The sequence below is a fragment of the Mustela erminea genome, chromosome 2 (genome assembly GCF_009829155.1).
Source record: "Mustela erminea isolate mMusErm1 chromosome 2, mMusErm1.Pri, whole genome shotgun sequence".
Taxonomy (NCBI): Eukaryota; Metazoa; Chordata; class Mammalia; order Carnivora; family Mustelidae; genus Mustela; species Mustela erminea.
In genome coordinates, this window is record NC_045615.1 from 25,203,360 (window position 1) to 25,230,100 (window position 26,741).

Sequence of the window (26,741 nt, forward strand, 5' to 3'; positions counted from 1 at the left end):
TAAAAGAACCAATCAGAGCTGAAGAATACAATAATTGAAATGAAAAATACATGAGAGAGAACCAACAGCAGATTAGAGAATGCAATAGGACAAATCAGCGATTTGGAGACAGGATAGGAGAAATCACCCATGCTGAACAGTAAAAAGGAAAAAAAGGATTTAAAAAAATGAGAATTGTTTAAGGGACCTACAGGAGAACACCAGCTGGATTAACACCTAAAATATAGAGGTCCCAGAAGGACAGAGAGAAAGGGGCAGAAATCTTATTTAAAGAAATAATAGCTGAAAACTTCCCTCACTTGGGGAAGAAAGAGATATCCAGGTCTGGGAAGCACAGAGGAGGCCAAACAAGATGACATCAAAAAGGTCCTCATAATTAAAAGACACATAATAATTAAAATGTAAGAAATTAAAAATAAGGAGAGAATCTTATAAGCAGTAAAAGAAAAGCAACTAATTATGTACAAGGGAGCCCCCATAAAACTATCAGCTAACTTTTCCACAGAAACTTTGCAGGTCATAAGAGAAGGGCAGGATACTTTGGAAGTGATAAAAGAAAATACCCTACAATCTGAAACATTCTACCTGGCAAGGTTTTCATTCACAATTGAAGGAGATGAAAGAGTTTACCGGACAAACAAAAAGTTAAAGGAGTTCAGGACCACTAAGCTAGCCTTACAAGAAATTTTACAGGCAATTCTTTAAATCAAAAAGAAAAGGAAGTAAAAAAACTATGAAAGCAAAATATGTGGTAAAAGCAAACATACAGTAAAGGTGGTGGATCAATCTCTTATAAAAAGCTGGCACGAAGGTGAAAAGATAAAAGTAGTAAAACCAACTATATCTACAATAATTACTTAAGGGATATACAAAAAAACAAAAAAATGTAAAGTACAAAGACAAATGCACAAGCCATGGCAGAGAGAGAGTAGTGTTTTCAGCATGTGTTTGAATTAAGTGACCATCAACTAAAAATAGACTAATACATATATTGTTATATGAACCTCATAATAGCCACAAATCAAAAACCTATTACAGGTACAAAAAAAATGTAGTGTTTGAATTAAGTGACCATCAACTAAAAACAAACTGTTAATACATAGACTGTTATATATGAACCTCATAATAGCCACAAATCAAAAACCTATAATAGATACACACACAAAAAAGAGGAAGAAACCCAAACATAACACTAAAGTCATTACAAAGGAAGAGAGCATAAGAAGAAAGCAACAAAGAGAACCACAAAAACAAAAAGAAAACAATTAACATAATGGCAATAAGTACATACCTATCCATAATCACTTTAAATGTAAATGGACTAAATGCTCCAACCAAAGACAAAGTATAACTGAATGAATTTAAAAAAAAAAAGACTCATTTATATGTTGCCTGCAAGAGACTCACTTCAGACTGAAGAAACATACAGACTGAAAATGAAGGGATAGAAAAAGACAGTCCATACAAATGAAAACAAAAAAAAAGTCGGGATGGTAATACTTATACCAGACAAAACAGACTTGAAAACAAAAGAATGTAAGACAAAGAAGAGAATTACATAAGTGGTTCAATCCAACAAGAGAATGTAGCAATTGTAAATATATATGCACCCAACGTAGAAGTGCCATATAAAAGGGAACAATTGACAGTAATACAGTAATAGTAGGGAACTTTAACAACCCACTTATGTCAATAGATAGATCATCCAGGCAGAAAATCCATGAAGAAATAGTGGCCTTAAACAATACAATAGGTCAGATGGACTTACCTGATATACATGGCAAATTCCATCCACAAACAGGGCATGTGGAACATTCTCCAGCATAGATCACATTAAGCCACAAAACAAATCTCAATAAATTTAAGAAGACTGAAATTATATCAACCATCTTTTCCAACAGTAACAGTATAAAACTAGATATCAATTTCAAGAAAAAAAAACCCTGAAAAAAATGCAAACATGTGAAGGCTAAACAACATGCTATTAAAGAACCCATGGGTCAATGAAGAAATTAAAGAGGAAAACAAAAATCTTCAGACCAAAACCCCGCCCCCCCAAAAAACATAGAAGAGAAAAGAAAAAAGAACAAAAGAAAATTAAGACAATATCCTTCATGAACACGGATTCAAAAATTCTCAAAAAAATCTTAGAAAACCAAATTCAATGATATATTTAATGGTCATACAACACAATGAAATGGGATTTATTCCAAGGATATGAAGATGGCAACAATAAACGTGATAGACCACATTAACAAAATGAAGGACAAAAATCATATGATCATTTCAACAAAAACAGAGGAAGTATTTGACAAAATTCAACATCCATTTATGATAAAAACTCACAATGAAATGGGTATAGAGGGAATGTACTTCAACATAATATAGAACAAACCCACCGCTAATATCAAAAGCTAAAAGCTTTTCCTCTAAGATGAGGAACAGAAAAGAATGCCCACTCTTGCCCCCTTTTATTCAACACAGTACTGAAAGTCCTCATCATAGCAACTGGACAAGAAAAGAAATAAAAGGCATCCAAATCGGTAGGGAAAAAGTAAAACTGTCACTATTTGTAGATCACAGGATACTATACAGAGAAGACCCTAATGACTCCACCAAAATACTATTAGAAAACAAATTCAGCTGCAGGATACAAAATTAATATAAGAGAAATTGGTTGTGTTTTTATAATACTGAAATACCAGAAAAAGAATATAAGAAAACCAACCCATTTACAATTGTATATATATAAAAAAAAAAACCTAAAAAAAAAAAACCAACAACAACAACCCAAAAAACAACCCTAAGAATAAAGGATGTAACCAAGGAGGTGAAAGATCTTTAAGACACTGATGAAAGATGTTGAATATGATACAAATAAATGGAAAGATACACCATACTCATGGACTAAAAAATAATATTGTTAAAATGTCCATACTACCCAGGTAAAGCAATTTACAGATTCAATGTAATCCCTATCAAAGTATCAATAGCATTTTTCAAACAGCTAGAACAAATAATCCTAATATTTGTATGGAACCACAAAGGACTCCAAATAGCCAAAGCAATCTTGAGAAGAATAACAAAGCTGGAGGTATCATGCTCCCAGATTTCAAACTAAACTTCAAAATTGCAGTAATCTAAACAATACAGTACTGGCATAAAAAAAAGATTACTGGAACAGAATAGAGAGTCCAGAAATAAACCCATGCTTATACGGTCAATTAATCCATGACAAAGGAGACAATTATATACAATGGGGGAAAAGACAGTCTCTACAATAAATGGTGATGGGAAAATAGGACAACCTCATGTACCACTTGCACACTATATACAAAAAGAAACTCAAGTGGATTAAAAGACCTAAATTTAAGGCTTGAAACCACAGAAGTCTTTTTTTTTAAGATTTTATTTATTATTTATTTGACAGAGAGATAGACAGCATAAGTAGGGGAGCAGCAGCCAGAGGGAGAGGGAGAAGTAGACACTCTGTTGAGCATGGGGTCAGATGGGGCGCTCGATCCCCGGACCCTGGGATCATGACCTAAGCCAAAGGCAGCTGCTCGACCAACTGAGCCACACAGGTGCCCCAGAAACCATAGAACTCTTAAAAGAAAACATAAACAGTAAATTCCTACATACTGGTCTTAGCTATACATATATATATATATATATATATACACACACACACACACACATACATATATGTATATATAAACACACACACACACACACACACACATATATATATATATATATTTGGATCTGTCTCTTTAGGCAAGGACAATGAAAGCAAAAATAAGTGCATGAGACTATATCAAACTAAAAAGCTTTTGTGTTGTGAAGATAATTGTCAACAAATGAAAAGGTAAGCTATTGAATGGGAGATTTCCAAATGATATATCTGATAAAGAGTTAATATCTAAAATATGTAAAAAATTCATACAACTCAACACCAAAACCCCATAAACAATCCAATTAAAAAATAGGAAGAGGAATAGACATTTTTCCAAAGCTATACAGATGACCAACAGGCATCAGTGATGCTCCACATCACTCATCTTATGGGAAAGGTAAATCATAACCGTAAGATACTACCTCACCCCTGTCAGAATGACTAATATGAAAAAAGACAAGAAATACCAAGTGTTGATGAGGATATGAAGAAGAGAGAACCCTTGTGCACTGTTGGTGGGAATATAAGATGTTGGTGGGAATATAAAATAGCTGTACCATCTTATATTCCCAACAACAGTGCTATGGGAAACACTATGGAGAGTCCTCACAAAATTAGAAATAAAACTACCATACCATCCAACAATTCCACTGCTGGGTATTTTTTCCTTTTTTTAAGATTTTATTTACTTATTTGACACAGAGAGAGAGAGACAGTGAGAGAGGGAACATAAGCAGGGGAGAGGAAGAAGCAGGCTTCCTGCTGAGCAGGGAGCCAGATGTGGAGTTCGATCACAGGACGCTGGGATCATGACCTGAGCTGAAGGCAGATGCCTAATGACTGAGCCACCAAAGTGCCCCTCCACTGCTGGGTATTTATCTGAAGAAAACGAAAATATGAATTTGAAAAGATATACACACCTCAATGTTCACCGTTGGCATTATTTACGATAGCCAAGATAGGGAAGCAATATAAGTGTCCATCAACTGATGAATGGATAAAGAAGTGGTATAAACACCCATAGAAAATTACCCAGTCATAAAAAAGAATGAAATCTTATCACTTCATGGATGGACCTAGAAGGTATTATGGTAGGTAAAGACAGAGAAAGATAAATACAGTATGATTTCACTTACATGTGAAACAAAACAAATGAATAAACAAAACAGAGGGAGTCATAGATAAAGAAAGTGAACTGGTGGTTGCTGGGGGGGGGGGTGTGAAACAGACAAAAAGGATTAAGAGACACAAACTTCAGCTATAAAAATGAGTAAGTCAGGAGAAGTACAGTACAGCATAGGGTATATAGTCAATAATATTGTAATAATTTTGTATGGGGACAGGTGGTAAGTATACTCATTGTGGTGATCATTTTATAATGTATAGAAACATGAAGTCACTGTTGTACACCCTGAAACTAATACTGGGTATCATCTCTGCTTCAATTAAAAATAAAGGCAATGTGTAAGAATGTGCATTCTTGCACAACTAGGGGAAATTTTGAAAGAGCCCAATCTCTTGATATGTGTGTGTGACAAAGAGATAGACAATACGAGCTTGGATGTGTACAGATCTCAGCCTTAACTGGTACGAAGAACTGCAATCACACAGGAAACGTATCTTGTTGGCAGAAGAAAGGAAGCCCGAAAGAGGTACGAAGATGCCTTTCCTCCTCCGTTCTGCATCACTCACATTCACAGCCTTGGGTGCAGCCCTAGCTCCGCGGTTACAACCTCTATTCCCTCCTATAAGGCTTCTATTAGTAGAGTCTCAGCCCAGACTTTGGGTTAAAACAAAACACAAAAGTTTTCCCTAAGAATTAATCACAAGTCTGCTCTTAGTCAGGCTTGAGGGACAAATTTACTAAGTCTGTGTTCTAGGAGCCCCCAAGCTAAGAGAGAAATATGAAGAATGGCTTAGACCTGCAGCACCTGGCAAAAGCCAATGTAAAAAGCTCTTTGGAGATGCTGGCTCTCACTTCAGCCCCAAGATCCCCATTAATAAAGCCCTGTCAAACACAATTTCATAATCCAAAGTTACAAAATACACAAGACCACCTAGCCAGAATCAGGAGACACACAAAAAGCAGGATAAGACAGCCCAAGAACTTCAGGTAACAGAATTACTGAACACAGACTATAAATTAAGTAGATTTAAAATTACTAAAGAAAGAAAGACCTGAACAAACATAAAAGGGGAATAAGACATTTTTCAACAGAAGACATTTAAAAGAGAAAAACAGAATGTCTATAAAGGGAAAATACTCTCAGTGAAATAAAAAAGCTCAACGGATATGCTGAAGAACCAAGTAGATATAACAGAGAATTTGTGAACCAGAAGAGTGCAGAGAAAATTTTCCTGGATGAAACACAGAGCAAAGATCCTAAAAGAATGTTCCATTATAATCACTATTTGCATAGCGATATGTAAAGCTGAGAGCTGCCCGCAATTAGGGCTGCTCTCTTAATGGTAGGTCTGGAGAGAATCAGGCTAATTAGGTTAGGTTTTCTTTATCCATTTCTTCTTCTGAATCAGCACTCTGTCCCTCTTTTCTCTCTCCCCAGATTTAGCTCTAACCTAGTGGATGTTGTAATAAACAGTACAGATAATCAGTATCAGGGCTGAACAGTCAATGCCTGTGTGTCTGTCAGCATGTGAACACATATCCAGAAATGTTACATAGACATGTGTCAATGGCATTATGTTTTGAAATATACGCAGACCTGCAGAATACAGCACCTACCAGCCACCCTGGCTACCGTGCAGTACAGACTAGAAGCTAAGCATGAGTTCTGTGACTGGGACACCGAGCAACTGCATGACTGTGGGCAAGTCGCAACAGCAGTTCTCTTATCTATAAATTAAAAGGACTAAATTGAATAATTTTCAGGATCTCTTCCTACTCCAGTATCATACTGTTTATAACTTTAAGAAGCTAACAAGCTTCATACCACTCATGTATTTTATATTGCAGGACAGGTCTCTGTGCGGAACCTTGTTATTTACATTAACAACTGATAGTCAGGCTTTCTGGGCTAGAGCAGATGGGAAGTAATGATTAAGAAGTGGAAAATGAACAAAAAGAGGTTCCTTGAGTCAAATATACTGACAGTAGCTTTAAAAAAATGAGGGGCAGATGACTGTAATAACAAAGAAAAAGTCTGTCATAGGAAACCTAAAAAGAATGGCTGTATTTAGCCTTTTACTGTAGGATCAGATGGTTTTAACCCACTGAGCCCCCCAGGCACCCCAGATCAGATGGTTTCACACACCTCAACAACCCCTGAAGGCACCATCATGTGACAGCACTGAGCAATAATTGACATTGTCAACAACCCTTGAGTAATCAAGAAAAAGTTGGCTTATATGTTCGATATACCCTATGTGAAAGTGGGAAAGTATAAAATGCATTTTAGGAAGATTCCCCTCTTGATCTCAGTGTTGTGAGTTTGAACCCCACAATGGGTGCAGAGATTACCAAAGAAATAAACTTTAAGGGGTGCCTGAGTGTTGCCATCAGTCAAGCAACCGACTCTTGGTTTCGGCTCAGGTTGTGATCTCAGAGTTGTGAGGCTGACTGAGCCTTATGGTTCAACATGGAATCTGTTGAGGACCCTCTCCCTCTCCTTCTGCTCCTCCCTCCCACACGCAGGCTCGCGCTCTCTCTCAAATAATTAAATCTTGGAAAGATTCCCATAAAGAGGTTAAAAAAATATCACAAGGGTTTTCAACACCTAGAACAATCTTTCATATGGACTTCTGGTGTATGTGTGTGTAAGTGTATGCAATTATCCAGAGAAATATTTATTAAGGGTACTATATACATGTTGTATGCAAGGTCCTGTCAAGTGGCCCAAGACAAATGCATGAACTACTTTTTAGAGACTTATAATCAAACACAAAACCCCTATAAATGGGGCGCCTGGGTGGCTCTGTCAGTTAAGCATCTGCCTTTGGCTCAGGTCATGATCCCAGCGCCCTGGGACTGAGCCCGGAGCCGGGCTCTCTGCTCAGCCAGGAGTCTGCTTCTCCCTCTCCCTGCTCTTGTGCTCTTGCTTTCTCTCTCTTTCTGTCTTTCTCTCCCTCTCAAAAAAATAAAATCTTTAAAAAATCCTCATGAACAATATACACAAAAGGAAGGTCAATTTATGAAACAAATATATATTGATACAAAGTAGATGTGTTAATATTAACATGGTCAGATTTTTGTGGGGAATACAGCAGGCAAGACTGCTACAGAGGTGAGGGAGGTAAAAACAATTGGAAAGAGGGAGGCTTTCGAGAATCCATGGAAAGCTGGGAAACAATCCATGATAGAGAAGGAGTCAAATGCTTCCCGTGTGAGGGGAGGGGAGGTCATGTTGCCTGCTGACATGTAAGTTCCCTATTCATCTTGAGTCATCTGAGTTCAAGGAACAGCCAGTTAATGACATCAGAAGGCAAGCCTGGGCCATCAGAAGAGTTTAAGAGCTGAGAGGGAAGCTTTCCACATTTGTGTGTATGAGCTCACAGACACACCACTTCCATAGGGACAAAGGTCACAGGGAGAAACTCCTCACCTCTGGAACCCTCTACTTTACAAAGGAATGAAGGAAAACCACCAGTGACTTGGAGAATGACTGGCAAGATTAAAGTCTGAGAATACAATGTAATTATAAGTTTTACAGATTACATTAAAGCAAATCACTGAAATGGAAAAAAATTTTAATAGAAAACTGTCACATTTTGTCTTCATAGTCAAATAACTGAACATCATCTAGTGTGAATGGGCAGAGAGGTAAATATAGATCTGATTATAAATGTATGCATTTAAACACTTCCCTAATGCAGTGTTCTTGAATTTCGATTTTGCTTAGAAGTTTTCAGCAACAAAAAACTTTTATAATTACATTTAGAATTAAGAGGTAGGAAAGCACTTCAGCCTAATGCTCTCCAGAACTAGTCAAGTATTTCTAAATCTATTAGGGTCCTTCAAAACAAAAGTTACTAGCAGTATCTGCTATGTTCAGAGAGCTAGGTTACTGACAGCTAACTTTAAATAAATATGTCAAAAGAAATCTATAAATTAAGTTAAGCTCACATTATCATTTCTTTAAGGGGCAAGATCCCTTGTGGTACAAATTGCATACCTGTTCAAATATGAATCTCTAGTATAAAGCCTGGTCTCTCCATTGTTTGTTTGTTTCCAGGGGGCAGGCATCACATCAGATTCATTCATAGCATATTTTTCCACCTCTTCATGCCCCTTCTTCTTGCTATGAAGAGTGATACAGTTAACCCTCGAACAACATAGGTTTGTACTGTGCAGGTCCACTTTTATGCAGATTTTTTTTTTTTTTTTGGTACAAGAAGGAAAGTATTATAAATGTATTTTCTTTTCCTTATAATTTTCTTAATGTTTTCTTTTCTATAAGCTTTATTATAAAAATATAGCATATAATATATATAACCTACAAAATATGTGTTAATTGACTATTTATGTTACTAGTATGGCTTCTGGTCAACAGTGGGCTGTTAGTAGATATTTTGGGGGGAGTCAAAATTATATGTGGATTTTCGACTGTGTGACTCTAACCCCTTCATTGTTCAGGGGTCAACTGTACGTACTCTTGTGCATAAAAGAAAGTCTTGTAAAATGTGGTAAAATCAATGTTCCAGTTTTCATTCCATAGCTTCCTGACCCAACTCCAAACATCTTTGATATTGTAAAACTTCAAATGCTTTTTTAGACAGGCCAAGCATAAGAAAAGAGGAAAATATTCTTGCATACGTGCATGGAAAAGAGCTTTAATAACCCTTTCCCCTGTTCTGGAAACAACAGACATTCATAGTGACGAGGGGGTTCTGTGTTATGGACAGATAAGAGCTTTCAAACAAGCAAAACAAGAGCGGAGTCACTACTTTCTAATTAACCTAATTGTGGTGCAGCCTGATTATCAGAAGTAGTTATCTCCCGGCCAGAGCGAGAAACCTACCAGCTGGCATCAGTCGTGGCAACGATGCCCTCCTCGCTTTCTCCTGCATAGGGACTGACACCAGGAGGGACAAGCATTTCAAATAAAGAGAGTGAATGTGTGTGTGTGTGTGTGCGTGTGTGTGTTTGTGTGACCAAGCAGGTTTGCACATGCATAAATTTCCAACAAACTTAATCAAATCTCACCATTACTAGAAACATTAGCAAATTATGAAACATGCAGATTTGTAAATTTCGACATATTGTCAAACAAGTATGTTTTCTTTCCTACTTTTCTTCCCATTTTGTGACTCATGTACAAAGTACTGTAAGTAGAGAAATTAGAATGACATTGATAAATTGGAAATAAATTCTAAGCAGATAACCTAAGATTCCATCTAAATTCTACAGACATCATTTTTTACAATTATTTAATTATAGTTATGTGATAAATCAAGGAAGATTCCGTGCCAGTGTAAGAGGTTTTACTAGGTCAAAGTAATGAGCGAGGCTGAATCCCTGCTAATAAAAACAAAGAATGCTATCCTTAGTTTAGCTGTAATCCTGCCTATAAGCAAGAAAATGGGCTGACTGACCTTTTCAGTCTGAAGATTTATGATGGGATTTCATAGAATTCTAAAACTAAAGGTAAAATAAGAAGATAAAATGCCTGTGGTCCTAAGAAACATTCAGAAGGGTCATCAATCAGATGCAGGTGGGGTTGTAACCACTCATCAAAAAGAGCAGCCTAGGGGCGCCTGGGTGGCTCAGGTCATGATCTCAGGGTCCTGGGATCGAGTCCCGCATCGGGCTCTCTGCTCAGCAGGAAGCCTGCTTCCTCCTCTCTCTCTGCCTGCCTCTCTGCCTACTTGTGATCTCTCTCTGTCAAATAAATAAATAAAATCTTTAAAAAAAAAAATAGCAGCCTAAGTGATACAGAGCTGGGGGTATAGACACACTGGGGGTGGAAGGGAGAAAGGGGATGAGAACAAGTATTCATCTATACACACAGTTATATAAACATACAAATTTATAAACACACACACACACACACACACACAGCGCCAAACTCAAAAGCGAGAAAGGAAATCTGGGGCCTGTGGCAGTAGAGGAGCTCAAAGCCATGTATCACCCCAAGGTAACTGTAAGAGATGGGCTGGCAAAGGGATTACGAGTACGAACCTGGAAGCCAGACTACTGGGTCTGTATCCAGCTCCTCCACTTAGTTTCCAACTGGGATGATGACAAGAACGTCCTGATACAGTCAACATGAGATTAAAATAAATCAACACTAGGAGCACCTGGGTGGCTCAGTCAGTTAGGCGTCTGCCTTTGGCTCAGGTCATGATCCTAAGATCCTGGAATTTAGTCCCACATCAGGCTCCCTGCTCAGTGGGCAGTCTGCTTCTCCCTCGCCCTCTTTTCCCGCTGGCACTTGCTTTCTCTCTCTCATGCTCAGTGTCCTTCTCTCTCTCAAATAAATAAATAAATAAAATATTTTAAAAATAAATAAATAAAATAAGTCAACGCCTAGAACAGTGCCTGCCACATAGCAAGCACTCAGTATATGTTTGTTGATTTTACCACTATCATTATTGTTAACCAGGCTGAGAGGACACCAGACATTGGCGATTTAAGGCCCCCCAGGAACAAAAGTTGAGGCTATGAGACAACAGGGGCCGGAAGCTGGGATGCACAAAATCCGGGTCCAGTCAAAAATTCTTCTGCCACCAACTGGAGGAGGTGAGAGGGAGGAGTATGACCCGCCTCGAGCCCAAGGTGAAAGGGGAGTCTTGAGAAATCAGGGCGCCTTGCCCTGTACCTGGCTTGGGTGTAGGGCTTGAATGTTGGCACTATCTGAGCTGAGTGAGAGTAACATAGAAATGGTTCATTTATTAAAGTCCAACAGGCCCTGGTAGAGGCTGCCATGAATTCGTCCCACAGACAGACCACCACAATCCAGAATAGAGTCTTCAGCTGGAAAAATCATACTGAGTACTGAGCAGAATACATAAGAACAAATCCACACCTAGACATGCCCTGGTTAAAGCTATCAGAGAGAGAAAATCAGATTACTTACAAAGGATGCAGACTTCTCATCAGCAATAATAGAGGCCTGAGGACAATGGAATCATGTCTTCAGGATGCTGAGGCGAAATAACTGTCAGCTTAGAATTCTGTACTATCCTTCAAGAGCTAGAAACGATTGGAGGCACAGAAAAGCTAAGAGAGTGCATCACCCAGAATGAGGGATATTGACTCAGGCGAGAAAGAGCTCCAAAAAGGAGAGATGTCAGAAACAGTGTTTGCTAAGAAGGGAAAAAAACAAAAAAAAACCAGATGGGAGATTCCTCAGCCTTCCACAACCCAGCCTAAAAAGATGCCTTTACCCATGGGCTGGAGGGACACATCTTCTCTGAGATTACAGAGGAAAAGCAGTCTTTCTCCCAGAGCCCTGAGGATACCTCTTGTTTTCTCAGGAACCTGACTCTATCAATAATCTCCTCTTCTTTATGTTACTCCTTTAAGGCTAACTTTCGATTGTTTAACTTTTATTGCAGGCAGGTATTCTGAAATAATTTATAATGAAAACCAGCAGTTCCTGCCACCCTCACCTGCCAGCTCTGTTCCCTGGCAGCAACTATCTCCAGATCTTTGAGCTGTCCTGTCATATTTATCTTCCTATTTTTAAGTAATATGCAGTGCCGGGGGACCTTTGGAAAATCCATCACCTGCTGGCCAAGGCTGCTGGCCATTTGCCATGTGACAATCCTTCCTTAATCGGGGTGGGGGTGGGGTGGGGAGACAGAGTTGAGAGCTGTCCCAACGACAGCATTCTTGTTTTAGAACACAGAACACCAAGACTTGGCCCAGTCCATTCCCAAGAGACAATTTAAAGAAGTCATAAGACAATAAATATATTTTGCAAAATTTTTTCTACCTTACTCTGTCTCATAAGAATTTACCCATACTTGCTACTGTATTCTATTTCTATTCAAGAATAAAATACAACATTCCTAAGTGCAACCCCATGGTAAGGTAAATAACATTAAAGTCTACAAAGTCAACTCGTAGGTAGGTCACTTCACCCCCACAGAAGCAGGTACTCTGACTACACGTATGAATAATCTAGAATGTGCAGGAGCCTATTCCTCCTAAGAGCATGGTGCGGGCGGGAGTTGTGGAGGGGTGGTGTGGGGAGTCCTTCACTATTAGGACTTTGGGAACAAAGTCTTAGCAGAGAAGGATGAGAAAACAATAGAGGTAATACTTGATTACTTAATATTACCTTTACGTAAGATTTTTAAAAACTTCATTGAAAACCTTTTGACTAATAATTTATCTCTTGAGAGTTCTAAATCTTTCACTCATTGTCTTACTTTTAAAAATTAAAACAAAGGGAGCCTGGGTGGCTCAGAGGGTTAAAGCCTCTACCTTTGGCTCAGGTCATGATCTCAGGGTCCTGGGATCGAGCCCCACGTCAGGCTCTCTGCTCAGTGGGGAGCCTGCTTCCTCCTCTCTCTCTCTCTGCCTGCCTCGCTGCCTACTTGTGATCTCTGTCAAATAAACAAATAAAATCTTTAAAAAAAATTAAAACAAAACAAAACAACCAACCAACTTCGGGCCTGAAAAGGAGAAGGAGGCCTCCCCTAATCTGTGGCCAAAAATGTTCCTAGAGCACATTCTTACATTACTTTTTTCTGTCCATTATGTCAATGTAGAATATAACTTCTGATAACGGCAGATGAGAATTTATTCTTTTATTTCCCAATATCCTAGTTAAGTCAGAGTTGGTTCTTCTACTATTATTATTAAGTAAATAAGTTTCTCTGCTGAGCTGTTAAGTATACTCTGATTACATTTCCTTCCTCGAACATTTTGTTTTTCTGGAGTTGATGTGGCTTCATTTCATCATTTGCTTCATATTTTAATACCTATTGCTTATTATTCTCAAAGACACCAGTGTATATGTAAAATCTTGTGCCTACACAAACATTAGGTATCTGCTATTTCCACTACCCTACACTTTTTTTTCTTGAAACCGCTCTGTTTTGGAGCCATCCACCCTCTTTTCCCACCAGATTCCCTGGGCCCGTTGCAGACCTGGCAATCTGGAACCTCTCTGTCACTCCAGCAGGTTCTGATGATAGTGAAAGGCCAATTTTCTGAGAACCCGACTGTCTGAAAATAGCATTATTCTACTGTCACACTTAATTTATAGTGCTGGATACAGACTTCTAAATTAGAATCTTTTTTTTTTTTTTCCTCCTAAGATTTTTAAGGCACTCTTTTCTTCTCTTCCAGCTTTAAGTGCTGCTTTTTAAGAAGTCCAGTGACTTTCTGATTCCCAGTCCTTTGCATGTGACCTCTCTTTTCTTCTTTGTTCCAGTATCTTATCTCTATCCCTGGCATTCCTACACTTCATGATCACATGCTCTTATGGGAGACTATTTTTATTCCTTGCACTGGGTCCTTGGCAAGCCCTTCCCATTTGGAGATGCAGGTCCTTCAGTTCTGGAAAATTAATCTGTGTTGTTTGATAGCTTCCTCTCTTCTGTCTTCTGGAAGTCCCATGAATCAGATGTTGTACATCCCACACCGAGTCTCTAATTTTCTTATTTTATCTCCTACTGTCCAATTCACAGTATATGTGTTACACTTCCTGGAAGATTTTCTTCACTTTATCGTCTAACGCTCGTGGATTTTCTTTTTTTTTTTTGCTATCATAATTTTAATTTCTTTTTTTTTTTTTATAATTTTAATTTCTGAGAGCCTTTTGTTCTGATTCTTTATTTTTAAAAGGTAGTATCTCAACGATGCCACTACCTTCTCTTTTCTGAGAATATTTATAAAAGCTTTTATTTTTAAAGTATTCTTATACCCCTGTGCATTATCTGTTACTTCTTATTTCTTTTTTAGTCTTTTTATTTTGGGCCCTGTCCATTATGTTGGAGAACTTCCTCAAAGGTCTAGTGATTTTTGGCCATTGGTTTCTATTTTGAAGTAAGGTACTCAAATGCTGATTAAAAGGTCTATGTAATATCCAGGGCTTGTTGACTGATGGCCTGAATTCCAGGACAATCAAGTAGCCAGGCAGTTTGTTTGTTTGTTTGTTTGTTTGCTTTTAGAGACCACCCCCCCCCCCTCAGGTGTCAGTATCTGAAGTTCTTCCCTCCAGCGACATGTAATCTCCAAACAAATCCCTGCAGATTCCTCCTTGAAGGAGAGGAAGTGGAGAGACGGCAATACTAGGTCATTTGAGCTCCTCCAACAGGGTGGAGAAAAGCACTGGGCAGGCCCTCCAGGCTCGGCAGTGCAGACACCCTCTGACACCAGTGCCTTTGCTCTGCCTGAGGTCCCCAGGGGGAGTGTGCCACCAGTTCATTTCTCTCCAAACTACAGATTCCTATCGGAGTGGGGCAGAGGCAGAGGGTCAAGGAGGGGACCTGAAGTCTAACTGCTCTGCATCCAGACTCTGAATTAATCTCTTGTTTCTACCTCCCTGGCCTTCTGCAAAACCTAAGGATCCCATATCCAGCCCCTTTCTGGGGCTATGCAGGGCATGACATCTCATTTCTCACTAGTGGCTCTTTCTATAGGTTTCTGTCCCTTTATAGTCAACGCTGCTCTGCTAAGTCAGCGCTCTTCCACCTACCATCTCTCATGCACTCTGCTCTCCCATTCTCATGCAGGTTTTGTAACTATTAAATTCTTTTACTACAGTTTCAGTGGGGTTTCTTTGGGGTAGTGAGAAAGACATAATAAAATACACACGTTCAAGCTCTTTAACTGTCTTGAACTCCCCTGCGTCATTGGTTCCTCATCAGTATTTTTAAAAACTTTATTTTATTGCAGTAAGAACACCTGCCATGAGATTTCCCTTCTTTACACATTTTTAGTGTATATCTTACTGTTGACTGTAAGTAATAGGTATTTAAGCATTCTCAGATCTCTCCAATATTAAGTAAAATGGGACTAATAAAAATGTTCCTCTTGGGGTGCCTGGGTGGCTCAGGGGCTTAAAGCCTCTGCCTTCAGCTCAGGTCATGATCTCAGGGTCCTGGGATCGAGCCCCACATCGGGCTCTCTGCTCAGCGGGGAGCCTGCTTCCTCCTCTCTCTCTCTCTCTCTGCCTCTCTGCTTACCTGTGATCTCTACCTGTCAAATAAATAAATAAAATCTTTTAAAAAAATGTTCCTCTTGATTCCATGTCTCCTTTCACCTCCTGCATTCACTTTTTCCTTCAGAGCCCACCCTCCTAAAACAGTTGCCCACACTCTCTAACCCCTCTGTAAGCTCCCTGTATCTATCTATCTACTACCATGTACCCTCTACTCTCATTACTCCACTGAAGCTGTTCTTTCAAAGGACAAGGGACAGTCCTGTTGATAAATGCAATAGTCCCATCCTCACCTTACTTGACCTCTCAGGAACATCTGACACCACTATACTCCCTCCTTCTCAAAACACTCCCTTTGTTGGACTTGCTGACCCTGTACTGTCCTCACCTCTTCTTACCTCCTTGCACATGGGGTTATACTGGTACAGACTATACCTGCCATGCCAGCCTCACCTCTTCCCATGCCATACTCAAGTTCTATGCTACCGTGCACAGAACGTCCTTCAGTTCCTAGAGCATGCCATGTCAGTTTCTCCTCTGGTCATCATACATCCTCTCCCCACCCCCCACCCAGGTTTTTTTTTTTTTTAAGATTTTATTTGTTTATTTGAGAGAGAGCAGGAGAGGGGAGAAGGCCAGAGGGAGAAGCAGACTTCCCATGGAGCTGGGAGCCCGATGCGGGACTCGATCCTGGGACTCTGGGATCATGACCTGAGCCGAAGGCAGTTGCTTAATCAGCTGAGCCACCCAGGTGCCCCATCCTATTCATTATTTGGCCAATTATGCAAATTCTGTCTATGTGTTGGATGCCCTCCGATGTGCTCCTCAAGCACCTATTCTGTATTCTCACTCCCAGTATGTTTGTTAAAAGGTACTGCGAGTACCTGCTTACTTGTCCATGCTTCATGAGGACAAGAGTCTTGTCTATTTTTTATCTTGTTCAAAGGTGTGTCACTAGAGCTTGTATGACGGCTAGTAAACGGCAGGCATCCAGTAAGTGTCAGCTGAGTGAATGAAGATGCAGTCAAGAGGGTGAGAATCAAATGCCTACAGAAAGATACCCATTATCATAATTTCTCTTTAATGTGCCAGCAGAGCAAATGAATGTGATTTCCAGAAAAAGACTTTACACTATAACCTAAATTCTTTTGGCAGCCTTTTTCTATCTCCTTATCAGCATATCTGACAAATGGTCACCATTTTTTTGTACAAAAACAACCAAGATGCAAAGTCAGAAGACCACAGCACCAATACACCACCCAGAAGCTTAGAGAAGGGAAACAGTCTAAATGTTTCAATACATTTACATAGGTAAATCACAGGGTTTTCAAGTGCTATGGGAGTGACAATGTTTTATTCTGGTAATTTTGGTACAATTTGTTCACATACTAAATATAGGTCTTTTTAAAAAAAGATTTTATTTATTTACTTGTCAGAGAGAGAGTGAGAGAGAGAGCACACAGGGGGGTGGTAGGCAGAGGGAGAAGCAGGCTCCCTGCTGAGCAAAGAGCCTGGTATGGGTCTTGATCCCAGGACCCTGGGATCATGACCTGAACTGAAAGCAGACGATTAACTGACTAAGCCACCCAGGCGCCCCAAAACAGGTCTTTTCAAGACAGAAACATTTTAGAAGAAGAGGCAGATTAGCTCTGTCAAGAGAATAACCCAATAGGCTCCTTAAATCATGTGTGTGGTAAGCTCTGAAGAGAAAAAACAAATCCTAGCTCAAGCAAAACTGGATTTCTAGACTATGACTACCATTTTCATTAGTATTAGCCAAGCTCTCAATGCTCAAATGTCCCAAACACCTTCACTGTTTTTCCTATGCTTATTCACTATACTTATCACTGGGCAAGCACATTCTTTGAAGTCTTCCAAAGTATGTTGACATTTTAGTTGTTTTGAATTGTAATATTCAACCACACTTAGCCACAACTAAAGAACCTATTTATGGACAACATGCCTATCTGCAAATAGATCTATCTCCAAATGTGAGCTGTAATAAATACTTTGCTGGATACTATATTCCCAGCTGGAAAAATCCAGAAGAAACTCAGAGATTACATACAGTCTCTTGATAAAGAAGTAACATGTGGAAAAAAAAAATGATTTGAACTCAGAAGGAAAAAAGGAGGTGTTGTGATGAATTGCTTTCCATTTCACTTGTCTGAATAGATATTACTCCATTTCTACTCTGTCTGCATCTCTGCCCAAAAAAGAACTCATGCATTTGTAATTGAAAAACTGTCCCCAAACAAAAATGATTTCTCCACAGATAGATACTCTAAGCCAGAGGGAGGGAGGAATAGACACCCCTTTATCTGTCTTTCCCCCAGAAAGACTCACAAACAAATCAAAGGTGACCCTGGATAGGGTTTGCAGGGATTGGGAGTCCTCCATAATAAAAAAGCACAGGTAAGAAGGAAGTTCCAAAATAGAGACACTGCCCCAATATAACCAAAGCCCTGGGTATGGCAGACACATTGGAGGCACTGCCCATCACCTTCTACTCTGGGCGACTCTGAGAAAAATTAATCTCTGCCTCTGCAAGCCTGCCGATGGCCAAATCAACCAGCTTTCACTTGTATTTAAAAGTTAGAGAGGATGGAAGTCACCCATGAAAGCTCCTCCTCCCCCTTCCGATCACCACCGTCTATATACATTACCCCCAAGGATGGCAGGAAATCCCACACCCAGTCGATGTTATATGGCCTGGACAGACTATGATTTATTTATTGCCACAAATATTCACATTGTTCCTTCCATCCTTTTCTTCAAAATCCAACCAACTATATGAAATTATATGATAGCAATCTTGCTGATAAGTACACTGGACCTAGTCATTCCTTGGGTTTAAGTAAAAATGAGCAGATAGCGGAACCGCCATCTTCCAGTAATTTGCCAAAATGACCAACACAAAGGGAAAAAGGAGAGGTACCCGGTACATGTTCTCTAGGCCTTTTAGAAAACATGGAGTTGTTCCTTTGGCCACATACATGCGAATCTACAAGAAAGGTGATATTGTGGACATCAAGGGAATGGGCACTGTTCAAAAGGGAATGCCCCACAAATGTTACCATGGCAAAACTGGAAGTCTACAATGTTACTCAGCATGCTGTTGGTATTGTTGTAAACAAACAAGTTAAGGGCAAGATTCTTGCCAAGAGAATTAATGTCCGCATTGAGCATATTAAACATTCAAAGAGCCGAGATAGCTTCCTGAAGCGGGTAAAGGAAAATGATCAGAAAAAGAAGGAAGCCAAAGAGAAAGGTACTTGGGTTCAGCTGAAGCGTCAGCCTGCTCCACCCAGAGAAGCACATTTCGTGAGAACCAATGGAAAAGAGCCCGAACTGCTGGAACCCATTCCCTATGAATTCATGGCATGATAAATAAAAAGAAAATAAAAGACCTCAAGACTATAAAATTGTTTCTCTTAATTGAGTAGAAGTGTAGTATCTTTTCCCAAAAAAATATTTAAAGCAAAAAAAAATAAAAATAAAAAAAATGAGCAGATAAATGAGCACTTAACTCAATGCATATTGTGGCTGATTTTTTTCTCTCCATTACTGACCACTTAATTTTCAATAATCCCAATCATTTCTGATCTGACACTGTAATATCATGCATCATGTGCTATTTCCTGTGGCTAGACTCCTCCTCCTTCATTTATCTGCCTAACTCCTCTCTGACTTCTCAGAGAGAAGTCAGACACTGTCTCTTTCAACAAGTTTTCCAATCATACCCAGACCTCAATTTCTCACAAGAATCCTTCTCTTACAGACTTAGGTGTCCCTCTTTGGATTCCAAAACCATGCCTATATATCACCTTCATGGCTGTAATCACCCAGTGTTCTATTTGCTTATAAGTAGACACTTAAAATATAAGACATTTCTCCCTTCCTAGTCTTTAAACCCTTCAAAGGCAAGGACTGTCACTCATCTTCATGTTCTAGTTCATGGCACAGTATCTGGTATTTTGTAGACATTTAAAAATGTGTGTGAAGTGAGTGAATACATATATGAACAAATGGATGACGTTCAGACTTAGAAACAGATTACAGAGATGGGTTTTTAGAAAACATTTAGTTCATCCTACTTCACCCAAAATCCCTCAAACAAGTACTTTCTTAAGAGTTGTGCCAAGATGTGAAAACCACGAAATCAATATCTAGGTCCAATAAAACAAACATTTTCTAACGAAAATATGATTAAATAAAAACCTTACCGGCAGAGTTCCAGGCAGAGATGCATCAAAGAAAGATACCAAAGAATTTGGAGGTGCTGCAAAGTGGACTCGAGATCCAGAGAAGAGTTTAGAATTGGAAGAGATCTGGGCATGAATTTCCAAACCTACCACAGCTGCCCATTCATGTTCACTAAAAAGAAAGAATCATTAAGAAGTAGTTAGAGCCATCACTATGCATGAATTTCTACGACCCTAAACCACACATGTTAATTTGCTATTTGTTTTTAACTTATTAAGATTTTAGGTTCTTACATTTTAAAAGGTCATATTGTATCGATGACCTAATCAAAAGCAACTCATGATGAACATCTACAAGACCAGCAAAATAAAATTCATTTACAACACGGCATAGGAAGAGTTCAATGTATAAAGAGGAAGGTGATGAAGGAAAAATATGGCATTCTGAAACAATTTTAGAAATGGCTATCAGGTGACATCTGCTTAGGCTGACTCCAGGGAAAAGCACCATTTTCTAGATTAACTGTCCTTTATCAATTAATAACTCAGTAAGTGAAAGCTTATCTTTTTTAAAAAAAGGTTTTATTTATTTATTTGACAGAGAAATCACAAGTAGGCAGAGAAGCAGGCAGAGAGAGAGAAGGAAGCAGGCTCCCCATTGAGCAGAGAGCACGATGTGGGGCTCGATCCCAGGAACCTGGGATCATGACCTGAGCTGAAGGCAGAGGCTTTAACCCACTGAGCCACCCAAGCGGCCCATGAAACCTTCTCCTACAAACATTTTTAGAATTAACATAAACATCATGCTTCTACTACTGGAGAAATAATGGTGAATAGTTGTATACATCACTTATAAAGGAAGGGGTCTTCTCCATCATGTTTTGAACTCATTTTAAATAACAATGGCTTGCACATAAAATGATCAGAGTGACACAGATATAATAGATCACCACTAAATCGTATCTTCCTGGAATTTGGGGCAAATGAAAACATTAAACCATTAGATGTGGCTTTTTTTTTTTTTTGGTCCCCCAAATCACTTTCAATTCCCTACAGTTTCAGTCTCCTCTGTTTATGCTTGATTGCTATCAAATCTAAGAAGTTGTTAAATGCTATAATAACATCTCCTACTCTGTTCCGTCTATATGAACACACAGTTTTCTCTAGGTTTGTGTAAGCGTGCTTATTCCTTCTGAAACCATGTATCCTTGACAATGCCTGTTTACACACACTCCCTCTACACCTTGTTCCTATCTTGCTCTTCTCCCAAACAATTTTCTGTATTATCTAGATTTTTGCTTACATGTGCTGGGTTTTGTTCCAATTATTTCAACACATGAAGCTCTATATCTATAGTACTGTAAGAAGATTAATTCCTTCTTTTTAAAGTTTGGAAGCGCCACTGGCAATTGAGGGGAATTAAATGAAGAACTCATCAGAAATTCTGCATTCACTAAAACATTACTAGAAACTGTTTTTGCAGTTTTGTTACATGAAAGAAAAAAATACTTTCCATTTACAGTCTGACGATCCAATTTATGAAAGGAATAGAAGCTGAATGGTTCTGGACATTTTCCCTCTGTTGCTCCAATAGAAAAGCAAAGCAAAAATAATGCCAACCTAACTATCTCAAAGGCTAAAGGGATTACTAAACACGTGCCTTCTGTTTCTGTATTTAAAAAGACAGTATTTAAGTCTTATAAAGTATAAACAGCTGTTGAGAGACTAACAAAATAAGCAAAACTCTCTAATCAGAGGGAATATCTCTTGTATTGACTGCATCTTCCTAGGTCTAGAAACACGTACAACACGAAGCGCCGCCACAGACGTGTGGTGTTTTCTGAGTAATGACATTAAGCCACCACCACCCTGAGCTTGCAAGTAAAGGCTCCCTTTCTGGTTTTAGAACACTGCTGTCCCACAGTAGCGCTAAATAAATGTCAGCTAAATAAGATCCCGCCTTCTGGTGTCACCGACCCCTCTTCTAGTGCCATTAGTATGGTTACTGAATCCACTCTTTTGCGTGTGCAGTTTTACATCCGAGAAAAGATCTGCGATTTTACACTTGAGAATTCCCCATATATGCCTACTGTTCGAAGAGAGTTTTACGTGCAGAGGAAGGAGCTGATAGAGGGCTAGTTTTGTGCTTTCGTTTAGGTTTCAGGGCTGAAAGTTATAGCCCAACTTCCCCCCGCCCCCCGCTCATCAAAACTTCGAGACGGAAGCTGTGCTGTAGTGGCTTTCACCTCCCCAGTCCCGCAGTTCCACCTCACGCTTAAATGGGCAGTAATGGTATAAAGTAATATACCCTTTTCTTGACTTCTGGGAGGTGATGAGGGGCTGCTGAGCCACGGAGGTCTGTCCCCCTTTCCTGCTGGACGTGAACCCAATTGCAGCCCCTCTTCCGTGGCGAGAACCGCCGTCAATGCAGGCTAAAAGCCAACGCCTTCCAAGACACCACCAGCGCAGCATGGGCGCCGCCATTGCCCCTCCTGGCTCCTGGTCAGGTGATACAGTCTCCTTCTTCCGCAAGGCTCTCTGGGAAGCGTAGTTCTAAAAAACGAATAAAACGCTTTTGGCTCACACCGGAAGACTACTATTCCCGGTGAGCATTGCGACTCCAGGGCTGCCGGAACCCTGGCGGAGAGGGGGAGGGAAGGAGAAATAGAGGAGAGAGTGGGAGGGCTTCTGGGTCGGGAGGTGTGACTCCTCCTAGCGGGGATTTGGGGAGGTTTGTGGCGGGGCGAGTTTGAGAGAGAGCAGGTGGTGTGGAGATCCAAAACTAAGAAATCTGGCCGGGACTTTATACCTCGGTTAACGTTTCCCGCTGAAGTCAGTGAACTTGACATCCGAGCCTCCAAATCCGCTCAGTTATTTTCTCTGTTTTCCCTGCCAGTTCACACGCTAATCTGTGCATTAATGCAACAAATACTTACTTGCATGCCTACTTTATGCCAGGCACAGTTCTTAGGTACTGACGAGTGAGCCAGCCGTTTATGGCCACTATTCTCGTAGAATGTAAGCCTTGTTGGGAGAGGAGACATACAGAAAAGTTACAAAAATAGGACACTTTCATGTAGGTGGTAAGTGCTGTATTTAAACAGAAGTGCTTGGAGACAAACAGAGCTAGATTGTAACTTCAGGTACATTTTAAGTTGTTTTCCTTTTTGTACTTGCTCAGTATTTGAAACACTTTTCCTTACATGTGAAAAAGCCTTGATAGCAGATGCCATCATCCCAACAGACTTCTTTTATTTTCCTGCTTTGAAAACTCAAACCCTTCAGAAACTCCCACTGATGTCTTGTATTTGAGCACACCACTTAGAATAGCCATTCTGCCGTTCTCTATTATATCACCCTATTTTACTTCTCCGCATTATGCTTATGACTATCTGAAGTTTATCTTCTGTCTCCACAAGCTCCTTGAGAATGGGGAATTTGTCTTATTCAGCAAAGTATTATCATAGTACAAAGTAGGCCCCTTAAAAATACTTGTTGTGTGAAGTAGTGCAGCATGGAGAATGTGTTTGACAAAGATCAAAGCGGATACCCTTTGGAGTAGTAGTTGTTTAGAAGGGAAATGATGAAAGGGAGATGGTGGTGGAGGCAAAGAGAAATTGACCTGTGTGAGAAAGATTTAGGAGGACTCGGTGATGGATTGAATATGATGAGGATAGACTAGGTGGGGTCAAGTAACTCCTGAATTTCTGGCTTGTGCAAATGGATGGCTGGTGGAGTTATTCACCGAGACAAAGAAACTAGAAAAGAAATAGGTTTCAGGAAAACATTAATTTGGTTGCCTTGGAGACACACAAGAGAAGTCAAGGAAGCATCATTGATGCCTAACTTTGAGTATGGAGCACGGAAAAAGCTGCAGACTCTGTATACCTCACATTGGTATATTTTCAATTATTGACCAATCAATAACCTGTTTATTAGACAGTTGTAAACTATGACCTATTCCCATCAATACTCTTGTACAATTATGATATTTTATGCAGTTTAATCCCTCTATGGAGGCAATTTTAGTTATTCCCATAAAATGTCATTATTTGCTTTTCCCATCTTTTCTATTTTTTTCATCCACTATCATTGATCCAATTTGCAACACCAGAAGTATTTTCACATGACCAAAAATGAAAACAAGAGAAACAACAGAGCCTGCGAAGTGGAGGTAGAGATTTGTTCCAAACTTCATTGCTAATTATTGACCTTTATATCAGGTTCAGATCACCCTTGAGATTCTGTATCAGTACCTCTCCTCTGAGTTTCCACATTTCCCACCTTTACTTAGGTAAGTTGGCTTTCTCTTTGCCATTTAGCTCCTCAGGTTTTTCTGGTCCAGACTGGGGGTCAGGAGAGTTGCCTCTAATCACAGCATGGTTCCATCTTTGTTAGGACTGCAGAGGAAAGGGGAATCCCGTATTTCAGAAGTGAGCATAGGCAGCCTTTAGCCAAAAAGAGAGAGAGATCTTTGCTACCGTACCACTGGTAATCAGCACAGTCAGGAGGCAGTTCCCTCCCATGAAGGGTTAGGGTGTTTTGAAAACCACCATGAGAGAGAGCAGGATACCTAATGAAAATCCTCATTTTATGGGCAAAATGCACATCTTTCTTTGTGAAGCAGTATTATGCAGTGACAGCATATCACTTCAAGGCTCCTACCCTACCACTAGAGGGAGAGCAAATCCTCTGCATGTAAAGTAAATGTATCTGATTTCTTCACAAATGGAAACCTTCTAACTTGATGCACATTACATAGCCCTTTCAAAATCCCACAAGAGCTAATGGTTCCCTTCTCCCCCAAGATTATTTGTCATTTCCAGAAATGCCCATTGATTTCCTCATGCATGATCTGGTGTCTAGGAGGGCACTGTTTTCCAAGCACCCCTCCTGTCTTTGCTCCCTTAGCTAGTCAGGTGCTCCCACCCAACCACCTACCATGGGACCATTTCTCACCTTCCTCCTGCATGCCAAATCTGATATCTGTCAGAATTCTTACTGACAGAGCTCTAGCTGAGAGAGCTATTTTGGTTCCACCAAAAAGGTGGCTGTCATCTGGAAGACACAGAGATTTTCATTTTCAAGAAGCTCAGAAGATAGCAGGACAGGGTTTCCAGCAAAAACATTCTCTTAGGGAGAGTTTCTCAGCTCTTATTTTATTCACATAATTGACACAGTACAAATAAATTTAGAACAAGTTTTTAAAAAGACATGTAAGCCAGAATAGAGTTTCAGGTTGTTACTTATAAATGGCAATAGTTAGCAAGTATGTCTAAAATAACATGCTTGGTTTTGTTTAGTATTCTCCAGAGAGTCTTTGAATATCAGAGTTGGATCAGACAAACTAGCTTACCCCCAGGTTTGACTCGAAATCCCCAGGTATCTGTATAAACACAGTGATTTCTGAACACAAATCATCACCCCCAAATCTAAGTCATGATTAATTGTAATCATTCTCTTTCTCATCCTTTCATTAGCATGGGATGGGGAAAAATGATGTGAAAATATGGTATTCTAAGATTTATAACTTCATTAATTACATGGGTGCAATGTGAATGATACAAGTGGTTCTAAATAATTAGGACCACTTGTATCATTTTTTTATAATGAAATAAACAATTTTAATGGAAACATTGAAATTCCTAGTAAAATAAAAAGGAGACAGTTTCCACGATTCACTTTAATAATCTATCACGGCAATATATCTCAAAATCTCTTTATGTGTAATCTCAAATCTTAAAATTATGTAAACCAACATATTCTTTGATTAACTATTTTTTCCTTTGGAAACAAAGACAGTGCTTTAAAAACATTTAGGAGACTAATAAAATGTCCCTTGTGGTCTAATAAAGCTGGATGTGGTATTTCCTTATTTATTTATTTATTTATCTATCTATTTATTTATTTATTTTGCAGGGGGAAGAGAGGGCAGAGGGAGAGGCCGAGAACTCCAAGCAGTCTCTCTGCTGAGCACAGCGGGGACGCAGGGCTCAGTCACATGACTCCAAGATCATAACCTGAGCCAAAATCAAGAGTCAGATGCTTAACTGACTGAGCCACCGTGCACCCCTGGATGTGATATTTTTTAAGATAGTTGTGAGTTTAGTTCCTCTGTGGGACTATTAGTTTCTGTCTGTTCTATGGCTGTAATACCTAGCCTGCTGTCTTAAATTTTGTGCTATGGGGTAGGAAAGAAAGGTAGGTCAGTATAAATCCTCTAAAAAAAAAAAAAAAGTCCACTTAGAATGATGTATATATGACAAAAATTGACAGCATCACTTTCATGTCAGAAGAACACTGACACTAGAGGAAGTCCTGTTTTTGAAAAAGCATTCCGAAAACATAAAGTTCCTTCTTAGAAAAACCATATTTTAAGAACCAGTCAAGTGTCATCAGGGAAATAAGAAAGCCTGGGAATACGTGCATGCTGGACAATTGGGAGAACAGGGCTCATTTCCTTTTATTTTCTCATTAAGTCTTGATTCTGATAAAATATTGATGTGGAGGGAACAACTGCTTTCTCTACAAGATTGCTCTGAGGCAAAGAAATCTATAACTTTTTCTTCCTTTCCAAGGCAGGGAAATAGAACACCCTGTCCAATGTCTTTGTTGAGATGAAGAGCCATCTGGGGACGATGAGGCTCACGCATGGCTGCTGTCAAGCTTGTCTGGCCCCTAAACTGTCATCTCTCCACATCTTTCCTTCTTTCTGGTCTCCAGGGATGGTTTGCTGCTTCCCCAGGATTTTTCTTTTCTAGAAATCTGACTAATCCTGGAATCAAA

General features: G+C 39.5%; 1 protein-coding gene and 1 pseudogene across 2 annotated transcripts in view; one reads left to right on the plus strand and one right to left on the minus strand.

Moving 5' to 3' along the window:
- Positions 1-22,476, minus strand: part of GATB (glutamyl-tRNA amidotransferase subunit B) — a 102,335-nt gene extending 79,859 nt beyond the window's left edge. For both annotated transcript variants that reach the window (XM_032332516.1, XM_032332515.1), the window contains exons 1-2: positions 22,264-22,476; positions 19,977-20,127 (exon numbers count right to left, since the gene is read on the minus strand). In XM_032332516.1, the coding sequence (XP_032188407.1) occupies positions 19,977-20,127; positions 22,264-22,439 (327 nt within the window). In that variant the 5' untranslated portion in view covers positions 22,440-22,476. The remainder of the gene's footprint in view (positions 1-19,976; positions 20,128-22,263) is intronic.
- LOC116584336 lies at positions 18,627-19,169 on the plus strand (annotated as a pseudogene).
- Positions 22,477-26,741: the final 4,265 nt, after the last annotated feature.